The sequence below is a fragment of the Staurois parvus genome, unplaced genomic scaffold (genome assembly GCF_062004578.1).
Source record: "Staurois parvus isolate SC_StPar_1 unplaced genomic scaffold, SC_StPar_1.0 ptg000222l, whole genome shotgun sequence".
Lineage (NCBI taxonomy): Eukaryota > Metazoa > Chordata > Amphibia > Anura > Ranidae > Staurois > Staurois parvus.
This window is the reverse complement of record NW_028318018.1, coordinates 1320719-1337692: the sequence shown is the minus strand read 5'-3', so window position 1 is coordinate 1337692 and position 16974 is coordinate 1320719. Positions and strand designations below refer to the sequence as shown.

At 46.5% G+C, this 16974-nt stretch overlaps 1 protein-coding gene across 1 annotated transcript in view; it reads right to left on the bottom strand.

The window, feature by feature from the left end:
- The window catches only part of LOC149460684 (uncharacterized), a 135981-nt gene extending 119208 nt beyond the window's left edge, over nt 1-16773 (bottom strand). The window contains exons 1-2 of the mRNA XM_089679368.1: nt 15558-16773; nt 11770-11882 (exon numbers count right to left, since the gene is read on the bottom strand). Of these exons, the coding sequence (XP_089535494.1) occupies nt 11770-11882; nt 15558-16695 (1251 nt within the window). The 5' untranslated portion in view covers nt 16696-16773. The remainder of the gene's footprint in view (nt 1-11769; nt 11883-15557) is intronic.
- Between the last annotated feature and the right edge of the window lie 201 nt (nt 16774-16974).

Sequence of the window (16974 nt, the reverse complement as noted above, 5' to 3'; positions counted from 1 at the left end):
CATTTATGAAGGGATGAAAGTAAAAACCGATGCATCAGATATATCATAAAGTGAGATGAGATGTCAGGACTAACAGTCCACAATCAAAGATGGCCAATGGAGTTAAATGAGGCTCCGGTGGCGTGACGTCACAGCATAACTGGCTCCTTCTTAGGCGTTTTGTGCGGGATGCCCTCTGAAGACGTGCGTACAAAATGCGTAAAGAGGAGCCAGTTACCCCATCACCTGGCCTATCCTGAGAACATCTGGTTATATGTTAACATGCACAGTTAAATTGCGCGTCTGGTGAGTGCGCATTTTTTCACAACTATTTGCACAAGCACCGGCTTACTAGGGAAGCAGGCACTCTAAGAGCACTACAGTCACCTTTGAACTTTTTATCATTTATTTATTCATTTATGAATTTTACCTAGTACCCTCTTTACCTGTTAGTTTTTATGAGTATATTCTTATCATTATTATCTAGCGCTGCACCACTACTGAACTGTTTTATCTCGGTTACCTTTGTGTATAGCTGCTCCACTTCTTTCTAGCACGGTCACATATTTTTACCTTTATACATAGAAACAATGGATTCAGTCAGTGTGTGTGTTTCCTACAGATGGATCCAGTCATGGGAACCCACCAGAGAGATGTCCCCGTCCTCTGTATTCCCGGGATTCCACACAGGAAGGTCACACCATCCCTGACCATCATCAGGTAGATGAGGAACAATCACTGATAGTATCATTAGGATCTGTACATTATCTTCATTGTTACCAACTCATAGAGGTCATGTGTGGATTTTTTTATGTGACCTTACATTTTACAGATGATATTTTCTCTCATTTCCTTGATTTAGAGTGGAGATCCAATCGATATAGAATTTGAGGTGAAAGCAGAAGAAGAAGAGGCGTATGTGAGGGATGATCAGCAGTCTATGGAGGAGGATGGAATAACGGGGACATTTATAGAGGAGGACACTCCTACAGAGATCAGCACAGGTGGGTCATGAACACTAAATCCATTCCTCCACCCATACTGCTCACTGATTGGTCCAGAGTAGGGCGGGGACTGGGTGATATCAGCCTGTAATCCCCTGGTCACTTTCCTGAGCTGTGTTCCCCGTCCTGTATTCCTGGATTTCTCTCGGATAATCTTCCTTCTCTGTGCTGCAGACACAATTTATGTATCTAGACTGGATTTATGGAGGTTCTGGGGTTCAGCTGGCAGTGTCATGTGACCTAGGCTCCTGGGACATGTGTATTGGGTCTTCTACCCCTTATCCTGGGACATGTGATTTGGTTCTGCTTCCCCATGCCCGGGTCTAGTAAGATCTCTGACAGAACAATTCTCCCAGGGTTCCTTGCTCTGTTATCTGCTGGCTGTGCCGGGTGGAGGGATATGTCTGTAGTGTCTCAGACCCAAGTCACTGAGTGCAGTCTCAGGAGATGGGAGGCAGCGGTGTGGGATCTCTGCAACTTGTCTACAGGAAACATTTAATCTTCCACTGATTGCTAAATATCAATATTATGAGTCCTGAATCTTACACTATGAATATACTAAAGAAAAAATGCTGCACCTACATCTTTATCAATAAGTGCTAAAAGTGCAAATTTCATGCAAATATATTACACTATATTGCCAAAAGTATTTTCCCCGCCCTCCCAATCATGTGACTCAGGTGTTCCAATCCTCTCCCAATCATGTGATTCAGGTGTTCCAATCCCCTCCATGGACACAGGTGTATACAATCAAGCCCCTAGGCATGCAGACTGCTTCTACAAACATTGGTGAAAGAATGGGTCGCTCTCAGTGACTCCAAACGTGGTCCCGTGATAGGTGGCCACCTGGGCAATAAGTCCATCCGTGACATTTCCTGACTACTTAATATTCCACGCTCAACTGTTAGTGGGATTATAACAAAATGGAAGCAACTGGGAACAGCAGCAACTCAGCCACCAAGTGGTAGGCCACGTCACATGACAGGGCGGGGTCAGCTCATGCTGAAGCGCACAGTGTGCAGAAGTCACCAACTGTCTGCAGAGTCAATAGCGAAAGACCTCCAAACTTGGTGTGGCCTTCAGATGAGCCCAACAGCAGTGCATAGAGAGCATAGAGAGCTTCATGGAATAGGTTTCCATGGCCGAATAGCTGCATCCAAACCTTCCATCACCAAGTGCAATGGAAAGCAGCAGATTCCGTGGTTTAAATCACGCCACCACTGGACTCTAGAGCAGTGGAAACGTGTTCTCTGGAGGGACCAACCACACTTCTGTTTCTGGGAATCCAATGGATGTGTCTGGGTTTGGTGGTTGCCAGGAGAACGGTACTTGCCTGACTGCATTGTGCCAAGTGTAAAATTTGTTGGAGGGGGGATTATGGTGTGGAGTTATTTTTTAGGGGTTGGGCTTGGCCCCCTAGTGCCAGTGAAGGGAATTTTTAAGGCAACATTTTGGACAATTTCATGCACCCAACTTTGTGAGAAGAGTTTGGGGATGGCCCCTTCCTGTTCCAACATGACTGCACACCAGTGCATGAAGCAAGGTCCATAAAGACATGGAGGAGCCAGTTTGGGGTGGAGGAACTTGACTGGCCTCCACAGAGTCCTGACCTCAACCCCATAGAACATCTTTGGGATGAATTAGAGTGGAGACTGTGAGGCAGGCCTCCTCCCCCGACATCAGTGCCTGACCTGACAAATGTGCTTCTGGAAGAATGGTCCAACCTTCCCATAGACACCCTCCTAAACCTTGTGGGCGGCCTTCCCAGAAGAGTTGAAGCTGTTATAGCTGCAAAGGGCGTGGCCAACTCAATATTGAACCCTACGGACTAAGACTGGGGGGCCATTAAGGTTCGTGTGTGGAAAGGGCAGGGCCAACTCAATATTGAACCCTACGGACTAAGACTGGGAGGCCATTAAAGGTCGTGTGTGGAATGGCCGGCCGACCAATACTTGGGGCAATATAGTGTATCATAGGTAGAAATGTCGACACATGGACTTCCTCAGTGACCCCTAAGACTACGTATGTAACTTGTATCAGGTCTCCAGGTGGATTTAGTCTGTAATATATCATAGGTAGACTCATCTCTTCAGAGAGGTCTATCACACCTCCAACTAACAACTAAACTTTTAATTCTTCCATCAGCTCATCCCCCACACTTATTACCTTTTGTACCACTTACCCAACCCAGTTAGATTGTCTGTCTCTGTATATAGCGGTGTCTAATTGTGACTTCCATAGATGTCAGAAATAATGTTTAATATTTACATATTTTAACTAATAATACACTCCTAACTTTTTGACTCATACACTATATAATTTATATTATACATTACATCCTCCTGACCCCTGCACTACATACTCTGTTGTACATTACATACTCCTGACCCCTGCACTACATACTCTGTTGTACATTACATACTCCTGACCCCTCCACTATATACTCTTATACATTACATACTCCTGACCCCTGCACTGTATACTCTGTTGTACATTACATACTCCTGACCCCTGCACTATATACTCTATGTTGTACATTACATACTCCTGACCCCTGCACTATATACTCTTGTACATTGCATCATTCTGATATTATATAGTTCGAACCTTAGGCATCCTATATAAGTTGTACATTACATCGGCCCTACTTCTGTTCCCCCCCATTTCCTCCCAGCTGGACATTTTATATTGGATGATGTGATTGGAGCACAGACTTTTACATGGTGATAATAATGTGATGACATCCTCCAACTTTGGACCCTTAAACAGAAAGTGATAATGAGGGAGGAGTCAATACCCCAATGATGGTGGTCTTCAGGATCAGTCCAGTCTTCATCTTGGTTATTCTCCCCCCATCCTCACTCTCTGACCTCTGGTGGGGCTCAGCCCCGCTGTTCTTCATGACTAAATCATGGACTAAATAAGGAAGTGCAGTACTTCTTGTGTTGGGAAGATGGCGATGAGTGATAGAGGGGGTGGGGACTCTCGTCCTATAATCCCCTCATCACTGTCCCTCCTATAAAAGACAGTTCTGGTTGTTTCCTCACTCTCTGACTAAGGTCCATGAATAAAGAAATGACCTGGTAGGAGATCAGAGGAGCCATTTCCTAGTTCCCTTGAGGGTGGAATTGTAAGCTCCTCAGAGACCAAGCTGCCTGATGTGGGAGGAGTCCTGTTTTGGGGGAACCAATCAGCTCCTGTCTAGTAATCCTCTTTGTCTTTGTATTTTAGTCCATGGCCGGGAGATGAGGAAAACCTCCGAGGATTGTCTCATTTTGTCTCCAGACTGGAAAGTAGAAGATGAGGACATCACACAGTATAGTCCAGGAGAAAACCCGGCTCCCTCCAATGTCCATCTGGCACCACCCAGTGTAGATGGACCATCGGATTCCTCGTATTCTGAGGAACCTCAGACTGTGCGGGACTGGGCCGGCCTTCCAACAGGGAAGAGCTTCTCCTGTACTGAGTGCGGGAAATGTTTCTGTTATAAATCCAGTCTTAATGTGCATAAAATATCTCACACAGGGAAGAAGCTGTTTTCCTGTTCTGAGTGCGGGAAATGTTTTTCACGCAAGTCTCATCTTTCCATACATCAGAGATCTCACACGGGGGAGAAGCCGTATTCCTGTCTTGAGTGCGGGAAATCTTTTTCTGATAAGTCCAATCTTTACACACATCAGAGATCTCACAAGGGGGATAAGCCATTTTCCTGTCCTGTGTGTGGGAATTGTTTTTCACAGAAGTCTGGTCTTTACAGACATCAGAGATGTCACACAGGAGAGAAGCCATATTCCTGTCCTGAGTGTGGGAAATGTTTTTCACGGAAGTCTCATCTTTACACACATCAGAGATCTCACAAAGGAGAGAAGCCATATACCTGTTCTGAGTGCGGGAAATGTTTTTCACAGAAGTGCAGTCTTTATAGACATCAGCGATCTCACACAGGGAGAAGCCACTTTCCTGTCCTGAGTGAGGGAAATGTTCCTTACTGAAGTCCTGTCTTCCTGTACATCAGGGGTCCCACACAACCCTGGAGGTGTATTAGTGCCTTGAGTGCGGGAAATGTCTTCTAGATGAATGTTGCTGGACATCCCAGCTCTCGTGGGGAAGAAGCACACCCTGATGTACACCTCAGATATACTCCATGGCTGATCTTCATCATGGATGGAACAGTTCATAAGGAGATCAGAGGTCCCCAAAGACATGAATGAAGTGTGGGACCGGGTTGACCATTGATGGCAGGAGAAGAGTAAAAATGGAGTCCTTTCCTGTGATTGGCTGAGTACATTTTGTGGTGGGAGATTTCACAAACACTTGGAGGTCTGTATAAAAATAAATATTTATACCTCCTGTATACCTGACACTTCCACCCCCTTCCTGCCCAGGCTGACTGGTAACTATCAGCACTCTCACACTTTGAAAGACAATTACACAGTCATGCAACATTGCACCCAAATTATAATTTTTTAATTTTTTTTCACACAAATAGATATTTATTTTGGTGGTATTTAAACACCACTTTTTACCATTTTTCTTGTTTCTTGTTTTTACAAATAAATCGTCTTTCCTTATAAATGTAGACAAAGGTGTATTCTGCGCCATTTCTTGGGTACAATAACCCCAATCAGTGTCTATGATTCAGTGTGTAGGAGAGTTATAGAGTCCACAAACTATGGGATAGATGTCTGAAAATCCATCATGTCTGATGACGGCAGGTCTCATTTCTGAGGATCAAAAACACCAGAACGGTACAAATTGTCAGAACTTTATCTGTGAGGAAATAATCCGTATACAATTCATGGAAACAGGCGGGATCTGGAATGAAGGAGATTCCCTACTAATTCTCACAAAGTAACCGACATCCCAGTTCTGTATTTGTGATAATTGGAAGACAAAATAAAACGCAATAATGTGCAAAAATATATATTTATTAATAATATAAATCAGTACAAAATGGGGATGAAATATAATAGGTGATGATTGTAGCAAACTAGCTCATCAGAGCTGGAAGCGGAGTTCCCCTGTTCCTTGCTGTATTTGAGGTCTTCCTCCAATCATTCCTCACATCCCCCCCTTGCATTCCTGTGAGGCAGACTTTATCTCCTGGCAGATGATGTGGAACAAAGAGGCTAAGACATGAGAAGTGGAGCCAGCCCGTCTGTCTGCGGAGGTGTCACTTTGGTCACCCAAAGCTATGTAAGCCCCACACCTTATCAACCTGACCCAGAACTGACCATTCTTCAGGTCAACTGTATGGTTCATATCATGGGATATGAAGCTGGTAATTTAGTGTAGAGTTTCCCAATGACCACTCCCAAGTCAGAGCCCCCCCTCCCCTTTTGAGAGGGACCTTTTAAGAGAGTTAAGTGAGTTAGCCAAAAACACTCACACTCAGAGATCTCCCAGCAACATCTTAACAGAGGAGATCAAAGAACCTTTCTGCTCTGCATCTTGGATTTGCTAAAACCAGGCAAGGCAAGTAATTTACCCTGTAATTTCCTCGCTATTCTATGTTTGCTGTGTCTATATATACATATATATATATTTTTGTGACATCTCTTTGTAAATATTTATTTGCATCTGTGTGACGCTTTTGGTAATAAATCTTTCTTTCTGAAAGTGTTAAACTGTTTCTAAGCGCTTACTTGCAATTCACGAATCCCTGCCTTTGAAGAGACGCTACTGTTTGTATATCTCTATAGCAGGTCTGCGGGCCGTGCTATATAGATCAATATTTCAATCATTATAGTGTATATTTGATAACAGGAGTTTCCCCGTCTCCGACAAAAGTGGTGGTGGCAGTAGAGGGTTAGTTGCGTAACTAACCCGACCCAGTAACAAGCGCATTCAGGCTGCAGGCACCGATTGTAGTCCATTAGCTGGGCAATCGCTGTGTAGGGTGCAGCTGGGTGGGGCCTTGTTACGAGTGGCACACCGTGGTTTTGGATCGGCCAGCCCTTCGGTCACGAGTTTGGTGAGTAGGTCTGGGGTCTGACGCCGTGGGCGTGATGTATTACTGTTAGTCGCGGCTGTGCGATTGTTGCCTGTTGGTGGCGGTGACCGCGGGTCGTGACATATTGGTGGCAGCGTACGTGGGATAATTGCAGTAAGAGCTTCAGTGCAGTGTTAAAAGTTGGCTCTGCACTGAAGGATTGTAACCTTTGTGGAAACAGTCCTTAGAAACAAGCGGTGCATATTTTATTTTATATATATGTGTGTATAGAGAGACACACAGCAACAGCTATTTTCTTTTCCTACTTTTCTCTTCTATCTTATCTTTGCTTTCAATTATGCCTGGTGAAGCAGATTACGAGAAAATGAGCAAAGGTGATTTGAAAGTTGAATGTGCCTCACGAGGATTGGACGTCCTTCGCAAAACTCGTGAAAATTTGATTAGTGATCTAGTGGAGTATGATATCCAAGCAAATCAGAACTCGGGGGAACTTGAACATGGAGGGGTTCCCGTTACCCACATTGCCAGTGGTTCAGAGACGGCCTCACAGGATGGGCATACAGAGGCTGACACTGGAGGATCACCAAAGGTTAACGTCACACCACCGCCTGAGTGCGCTAGCATCGTGGTGCCTGGAACCAGCAGAGACTCTTCTCAGATGCAGGAGGCCTTGAAACGCCTCATGGAGACAGATCTGGAGGCATACCTGCGGTTCATGGAACACCAGGCTGACAGAGAAACTGCAGTGCGCCAAGCAGCGGCTGAGAGAGAGGAACGCCAAGCTCAGAGGGAAGCGGATCGTCGGCATGAGCTGGAGATGGCAAGGCTCCAGCAGCGACCGGGTCAGAACCTTGGGTCCCTAGATCACAGGGACGGCACTCTTTCCATGGGCGCAGCCAAGTTTCCCGCAATGGAAAAGGACAGTGACATTGACACGTACTTACTGTCCTTTGAGAAAACGTGCCATCAGTACCATGTGCCCCAAGCTCAATGGGTTCGGTACCTGACACCAGGGCTACAAGGCAAGGCCCTGGAAGCGTTTGTTGAATTGCCAGAGGGGCAAGATGATGACTATGAACGTTTAAAAAATGCCATTATCCGGAAGTACCAGATGACCCCGGAAGTGTACCGCAAGCGGTTCAGGTCCATGCAGAAGGGACCTGGGGACTCTTACACGGATGTGGCAAGTCGCTTACGTACCACATTCCGACAGTGGACTAAGGGACTGAAAGTTGATTCTTATGAATCTTTGGAGGATCTCATGATCCGAGATCAACTCCTGCACATTTGTCCAGCAGACGTCAGACAGTTCGTCTTGGAGAGGGAGCCAGCATCTACTACAGCTGCAGCAGACCTGGCAGATACCTTCGTCCACACGCGAGTGCCTGAACCTCGCAAAGCTCCTCCGAACAGCTGGAAAGGGGGGAAATCGTCCCTAGCAACCTCTCCTACTTCGGTGAGTCAAGCTTCACCTCCGCCCAACCCTGCAGCGCTTGGAGCCAAGCCATTCCTGCCTGACACCCGCAGATGTTTCACCTGTGGCAAAGCCGGACATCTCAGGACGCAGTGTCCTGAGCAGAAGCAGATGACATCATCTGGCCAGCCGGCCAGCAACTCTTCTTCTGTGCTGTTCGTTCGCAGGAAGATGCGGGTAACCCCCGCCAACTTGCAGCCCGTTACCGTGGGCAACCGGTCTGCAACTGGTTTCCGGGACACCGGGGCAGACGTCACTTTGATCCGGCCAGAGCTGATTGAGCCACAGAACCTCATCCCAGGAAAGTTCCTGACCCTCACAGGAGTTGGGGGGACCCGTTCACGCACACCCTGTGCAAAGGTATTCCTAGATTGGGGTGCGGGGAGGGGGATGAGGGAGGTGGGGGTCTCGGATAAACTGCCCACCCCTGTTTTGTTGGGTGCTGACCTAGGCACTCTTGTTTCATATTACGCCCCTGCCGAGAAGACCCGGAAGGGCCCCCTGGAACTCTCTGGACAAGCCAAGGAACTGTGGACAGATATTGGGGTAATGTCTGGGCCACCGGTGGATGGACAGAGGGTGGGGGCTGGGAATGGTGTGGGGCTGCAGGAGTCTCCTTTAGCTGGAGAACCAGAAGAAATCCCCTGGCCTGGGGAGGTATTGGACTCATGTGTCCCTGATACTATGAACATGACTGTTGAGGATCGTTGTGGTGACACTGAGGGTGATCTTACTAATGTTAGTAACATTGGGAATACAGTCTGGAATGTCAGTATTAATATCAGTAGCATTGATGGTAATGTCATGGATAATATCAGTAGCATTGATAGGAATGTCATGGATAATATCAGTAGCATTGATAGGAATGTCATGGATAATATCAGTAGCATTGATAGGAATGTCATGGATAATATCAGTAGCATTGATAGGAATGTCATGGATAATATCAGTAGCATTGATGGTAATGTCATGGATAATATCAGTAGCATTGATAGGAATGTCAGTAATAATATCAGTAGCATTGATAGGAATGTCAGTAATAATATCAGTAGCATTGATGGTAATGTCATGGATAATATCAGTAGCATTGATGGTAATGTCATGGATAATATCAGTAGCATTGATAGGAATGTCATGGATAATATCAGTAGCATTGATAGGAATGTCATGGATAATATCAGTAGCATTGATGGTAATGTCATGGATAATATCAGTAGCATTGATGGTAATGTCATGGATAATATCAGTAGCATTGATAGGAATGTCAGTAATAATATCAGTAGCATTGATAGGAATGTCAGTAATAATATCAGTAGCATTGATGGTAATGTCATGGATAATATCAGTAGCATTGATGGTAATGTCATGGATAATATCAGTAGCATTGATAGGAATGTCATGGATAATATCAGTAGCATTGATAGGAATGTCATGGATAATATCAGTAGCATTGATGGTAATGTCATGGATAATGTTTGTATTGTTGACGGCAATGTTGGTAATGCTAACAATGAGATTTGTGATGAAACAAAGGATGCGTTTTCAGTGTTGGGGGCTGAGGTACAGTCTCTGGAGGCTGAGCAAGGGGATTGTCTGGATAGGTCTGTCCCTTGCCCAGGCTCAGAAGATTGTGCCTTGATAAGTGCTCAGCCGTTGGCCTTGCATAGGACTAGGCAGCTGGCTGAGACTTGTAGTCCCACGCCTCAGGCAGCACTGAAAAGCGATTCCCAGCGGAGCTTCAGAGGCCCGCTAGCTGTGAGTTACCCTGCTAAAGAAGGCACACCACAGCTGGCTGGGACTTGTAGTTCCCCACTTCAGGCAGCCCTGAAAAGTGAGTCCCAAAGGACCTTCAGAGGTAAGCTGGCTGGGACTTGCAGTTTCACACTTCAGGCAGCCCTGAAAAGTGAGTCTCAAAGGACCTTCAGAGATAAGCTAACTGAGCTTTGTAGTCCCACAGGGGAGACTGCTCTGGAAAGCCATTCAGATGGAAATTTTATTCCAGGGCTAGGTGTGAGCCCCCCTGCTGAGGAGAGTAAACAAACAAGCAAGGAGGCTAGAATGACTGGCCTAGTCAGTGGGGGCTGGGAGCCTGAAAGCCTGTCAGTTCATCTCACTTGTCAAGGTGAGTTCACAGGCAGACAGACAGAGGTCAGAGGCAGCAGGCCTGGATTACGAGTGGAAGGAAGGTTGATGCTTGGGTTACAGAGAGAGGGCCTCCGGGCCCAGACCCAATCACCCTTCCCTGGCACTCGGGGTCCGGAGCAGCTGCCCAGGCCTCTGATAGATGGTGTCTGGATTCAGAAGGTGCCGGCTGATTGGGCCACAGAGGCAAAGGGAATGGCACAGTCAGGAATCCAGAGATCAGCTAGAGTCTGGGCAGTCCTAGTGGTCGTCCAGCAGGATACGATGACCAGGCTTTCTGAGAGCCTTGGGAAACTGAACACCAGCCCTGGGTTTGTGGCCTACCCCATGCCCAGGAGCCATGAGGCAATGGAGCATCCGGAAGGTGCCTACTGTTTTGCCATCATGGGCCTGAGCAAGGAGCCTGGGCCACCATCTCTAACCCAGCAAGCTCCAGACGAGCCAGCCTTTACCCCATGTGGCTTGCCTGAATCCTTGGGAAAGCTAGTTGGGGTTGAGAAGGCACTGACAGCCACTCCTGCGGTCAGGAGTGGCCCGCAATGCACAGTGGACCTGGGTGCCGTTGTCCACTATAGGGGCCTCGCGGTGCTCAGCCCTGTCTGGGAAGAGCCACTTGCGCCCCTGTCACTAGGCGGGAACAAACCGCCTGTGCCCAGTCCGACAGCCCAGAAGGGTAACTGTCAGAGGGGCATGTCAGTGGTTCAGTTTAGGAACCCATCAGTAAGAAGAGACCCCCAGAGGTCTGGGCATGGGGAGACCGAGGCAGTTGAGGCCTGGTCTGCTCCCCAGGCCAAGAAGCAGGTTACGTCCGTCGCAGGTACAGCTGGCTACGGTAAGACGCCTGGATGCGATGATCATGGCTCAGCTGGACCTGTGACTGACCTGGCAGACAGGAAACTGGAGGAACTGGTATCCTGGATGCTAGCAGGTAACGAGGATTGTCCATCTTGGCTGAAGGTACCTGTGGACACCACTGGAAGGCGAGGTCCAGAATTCGCCTGTCCGGTTCCGGTGCCCACAGGCGCTACTACCTTCAGGCCAGATGTAGTCCTAAGCCTGAGGAAGAAGGTAGGAGAGGGAAATCTTCTCTACCTCGACAAGAAGCTACATATTAATATGTTAGCAAAGGACACCCCTGAGCCGAAGTGTTTTGTGAACAGGTGGGCACCCCGGCAGTTGCCACAGGAGTCGGATAGCCAAAGCCGACTGGTACCCACCCGTGACCACTCACTTGGTCGGCCCAGCAGTGCTGCTGGGGAGAACGGCTTCCGGCTCAGACGGACTTCGGTTCTCCCGCAGTACAGCGGTACCAGGACGTCCCAAGAGGAACCTCTGGACAGATGTCGGTTGCGTCAGGAGAGAACTTGTAGCTCACTCCTTGGCAACCACTTAAGGGGGAGGTGTGGCAAACTTGCTCATCAGAATTGGAGCGGAGTTCCCCCTCAACCCTCGTTTTCGTGTTCTATCTGTTTATCTGAGGCATTTCTCAAATCACTCCTCACATCCCCCCTGCATTCCTGTGAGGCAAAGGTTATCTCCTGGCAGATGGTGTGGGGGACAACCAGGAAGACATGAGAAGTGGAGCCATCCAGTCTGAACAAGGTGTCATTTTTATCACCCAAAACTATGTAAGCCCACTCATTATCAAACCGACCAGAATAAGTGCACAGTCCTCAGGTCAACTGTATGGTTCATATCACGGGATATGAGCTAGTAATTTAGTGTAGAGTTCCCCAATGACCACTCCCAAAATGGGTAGTCAGAGCCCCCCCTTCCCCTGAGAGGGACCCTGGAAGACTTTTAAGTGAGTTAGAGAAACTCACAGACTCACACACACACACAGGGATCTCCCAGCAACATCGTAACAAGGGGAGATCAAAGAAGCTTTCTGCTCACAACTTGAATTTGCTAAAACCAGGCAAGGCAAGTAACTTACCCTGTATTTTCTCGCTATTCTATGTTTGCTGTGTCTTTGTATACATATATATATTTTTGTGATATCTCTTTGTACATATTTATTTTGCATCCAACGCTTTTAGTAATAAATCTTTCTTTCTGAAAGTGTTAAACTGTTTCTAAGCGCTTACTTGCAATTCACGAATCCCTGCCTTTGACCACGCTACTGTGGTTATATTTCTGTATAGCAGGTCCGCGGGCCGTGCTATATAGATCAATATTTCAATCATTATAGTGTATATTTAGTAACGGGAGTTTCCCAGTCTCCGACAAAAGTGGTGGTGGCAGTACAGGGTTAGTTGCGTAACTAACCCGACCCAGTAACAAGCGCATCCAGGCTGCAGGCACCGATTGTAGACCATTAGCTGGGCAATCGCTGTGTAGGGTGCAGCTGGGTGGGGCCTTGTTACGCGCGTCACACCGCGGTTTTGGATTGGCCGGCCCTTCAGTCACAAGTTTGGTGAGAAGGTCTGGGGTCTGACGCCGTGGGCGCGGCGTATTACTGTTAGTCGTGGTCGTGCGATTGTCGCCTGTTGGTGGCGGTGACCGCGGGTCGTGACAGATGTAAACCCCAAATATTAAGAAATTACTTTTTGCCATAAATTTTAATGTAAACATACATACAGATGTGAGTGTACCTCAGAAAAATGCTCCTTTAGCTTGTCTCAGCCCTCCAAAAACTGCTGGTCTGTGGGCGTGGCTTAGGACCAGAGAATAGTAGGCGGAGATGTGATGACACACAATCCCCCAGTTATACCCCCCTCCATCCTCGGCTCAAGAACAATCACTGGTGCTGATGAGTGCTGAGTTGTGGATCTTGTGAAGGCAGAGACCAGCATGGAGAGGACACCCCCTCCCCCACCCCTTGCAGTGTATTACATGGAGGCTCATACTGGTCTCCTCCTCAGCACAGCCTGTCACTCACAGGAGAAGGGGAGTGGTGACACCATATTTCTGCTGGTGTCAGATTTATTCTGCTCAGGAGATCAGGCGGGATTTCTGGAGAAAGGGATTGCTTCAAGATACCAGACTAAGCTGAATGGCTCAGTAAAGGTAAAATCTACCCAACTGCAGGATTAGACGGATTTGTGTTTTTTAGGTTTACAACCACTTTCAGTAATACATTATTAGCAGTGACATGGGTACCAGTCTGTGTGACACCAAACCTGCCAGAAAAGCAGTTATCTCCTAATGTAGTCATGTCCTTACCAGCCGAGGTTAAAGGTCAACCCTTGTCATGTTCCAGAAGACAGGTCAGAGAATTCCTCATCCTATACTGCCCCCTTCAGGTCACTGAGATCAATTAGTAGAGAAAATAGCACCTAGTCTGAGGTCATTGTGAGGAGAGATGAGCTTTGCCCGCCTAGGTTTTATTTGGAGGGATAAAAGTAAGAGACGGACAGAGAAGAGGACACACATCACAAAACAAGACCTCACAAGACAGGAGACAAGGGACAACAGACGGACACAGACACCCCCTGAAGTGAGCACTGAAAGCTGACATCACTGACACCATACAGTCCATATTGGGAACTAGAACTTTCATTTTCCTCAGATAACTTGTACTCCCCTTATATCTCCAGATACATTGTTTAGTCCAATAACGGTTCTGGTGAGCACAGGAGGGGATGTGACGTCATTTTACCTGCAGTATAAATTATTATCATTTCACTCCTCTGGGGAAGATTGATTTTACATATCCCTGAAGCTGATTCTGGCTTCTAGTCAATGGTTTATCCGGATGTATACAGTATATATATGACAAGGTAGACTACTTCATGTAACATTACATCTTCATCTCAGATTGTAAGCGGATTGGATTGGCCTGTGTATGGGATTCCAGATCAAGTCATGGCAAGGTACACGTTGAGCGTTGAATATCTGGCTGTAGAGAGATCACGGGGGGGATTTGTATATCTGTTGTCACATGTTGCTGAGTTACTGATTTCTTACACGACATTTCCAGACAGTTGGATGTAATTCATTAATATTTGGAAGCAATTGCTGGCTTGTATTTCTCCCCATTATTGTGGATTAGATCATTGTACTGTTATCTTGTATTGTTTATTATTTATCATCACCTATTATATTTCATCCCCATTTTGTACTGATTTATATTATTAATAAATATATATTTTTGCACATTATTGCGTTTTATTTTGTCTTCCAATTATCACAAATACAGAACTGGGATGTCGGTTACTTTGTGAGAATTAGTAGGGAATCTCCTTCATTCCAGATCCCGCCTGTTTCCATGAATTGTATACGGATTATTTCCTCACAGATAAAGTTCTGACAATTTGTACCGTTCTGGTGTTTTTGATCCTCAGAAATGAGACCTGCCGTCATCAGACATGATGGATTTTCAGACATCTCTCCCATAGTTTGTAGACTCTATAACTCTCCTACACACTGAATCATAGACACTGATTGGGGTTATTGTACCCAAGAAATGGCGCAGAATACACCTTTGTCTACATTTAGAAGGAAAGACGATTTATTTGTAAAAACAAGAAACAAGCAAACATGGTAAAAAGTGGTGTTTAAATACCACCAAAATAAATATCTATTTGTGTGAAAAAATTACAAAAATATAATTTGGGTACAATGTTGCATGACTGTGTAATTGTCATTCAAAGTGTGAGAGCGCTGATAGTTACCAGTCAGCCTGGGCAGGAAGGGGGGGGAAGTGTCCGGTATACAGGAGGTAGAAATATTTATTTAAAAAACAGACTTCTAAGTGTTTGTGAAATCTCCCACCACAAAATGTACTCAGCCAATCACACACCTGATCCCACACTTCATCCAAGTCTTTGGGGACCTCTGATCTCCTTATGAACGGTTTCTTCCATGAAGATCAGCCATGGAGTATATCTGAGGTGTATATCAGGGTGTGCTTCTCCCGCACATGAGAGCTGGGATGTCCAGCAACATTCATCTACAAGACATTTCCCGCACTCAAGGCACTAATACACCTCCAGGGTTGTGAGGGATCACTGATGTACAGGAAGACAGGACTTCAGTGAAGAACATTTCCCTCATTCAAGACAGGAAAGTGGCTTCTCCCTCATGTGAGATCTCTGATGTCTGTAAAGATTGGACTTATCTGAAAAACATTTCCCGCACTCAGAACAGGAATACGGCTTCTCCCCAGTGTGAGATCTTTGATGTGTGTAAAGACTGGACTTATCTGAAAAACATTTCCTGCACTCAGGACAAGAATACGGCTTCTCACCTGTGTGAGATCTCTGATGTCTGGAAAGATGGGACTTCATTGAAAAACATTTCCCACACTCAGGACAGGAAAGTGGCTTCTCCCCCGTGTGAGATCTCTGATGTCTGGAAAGATGGGACTTCCTTGAAAAACATTTCCCACACTCAGGACAGGAATACGGCTTCTCCCCCGTGTGAGATCTTTGATGTGTGTAAAGATTGGACTTCACTGAAAAACATTTCCCACACTCAGAACAAGAATACGGCTTCTCACCTGTGTGAGACCTTTCATGTATGGCAAGATCTGATTTTTGTGCAAAACATTTCCTGCACTCAGGACAGGAATATGGCTTCTCCCCTGTGTGAGATCTGTGATGTGTGTAAAGATGGGACTTGTGTGGAAAACATTTCCCACACTCAGGGCAGGAAAACGGCTTCTCTCCTGTGTGAGATCTCTGATGTGTGTAAAGACTGGACTTCTGTGAAAAACATTTCCCACACTCAGCACAGGAATATGGTTTCTCCCCCGTATGAGATGTCTGATGTCTGTAAAGATCAGACTTCTGTAGAAAACATTTCTCACACTCAAGACAGGAATATATTTTCCCACCTGTGTGGGATCCCTGATGTCTTTTAAGATTGGACTTCACTGAAAAACATTTCCCGCACTCAGGACAGGAATATGGCTTCTCCCCTGTGTGAGATCTTTTATGCACATTAAGTTTGGATTTAGAATGGAACCTCTTCCCACACTCAGGACAGAAGAATCTCTTCCCTGTTAGAAGGCTGGCCCGATCCCGCACAGTCTGAGGTTCCTCAGGATACGAGGAATCCGATGGTCCATCTACACTGGGTGGTGCCGGATGGACATTGGAGGGAGCCGGGTTTTCTCCTGGACTATACTGTGTGATGTCCTCATCTTCTACTTTCCAGTCTGGAGACAAAGTGAGACAATCCTCGGAGGTTTTCCTCATCTCCCGGCCATGGACTAAAATACAAAGACAAAGAGGATTACTAGACAGGAGCTGATTGGTTCCCCCAAACCAAGACTCCGCCCACATCAGGCAGCTTGGTCTCTAAGGAGCTTACAATTCCACCCTCAAGGGAACTAGGAAATGACTCCTCTGATCTCCTACCAGGTCATTTCTTTATTCATGGACCTTAGTCAGAGAGTGAGGAAACAACCAGAACTGTCTTTTATAGGAGGGACAGTGATGAGGGGATATAGGACGAGGGTCCCCACCCCCTCTATC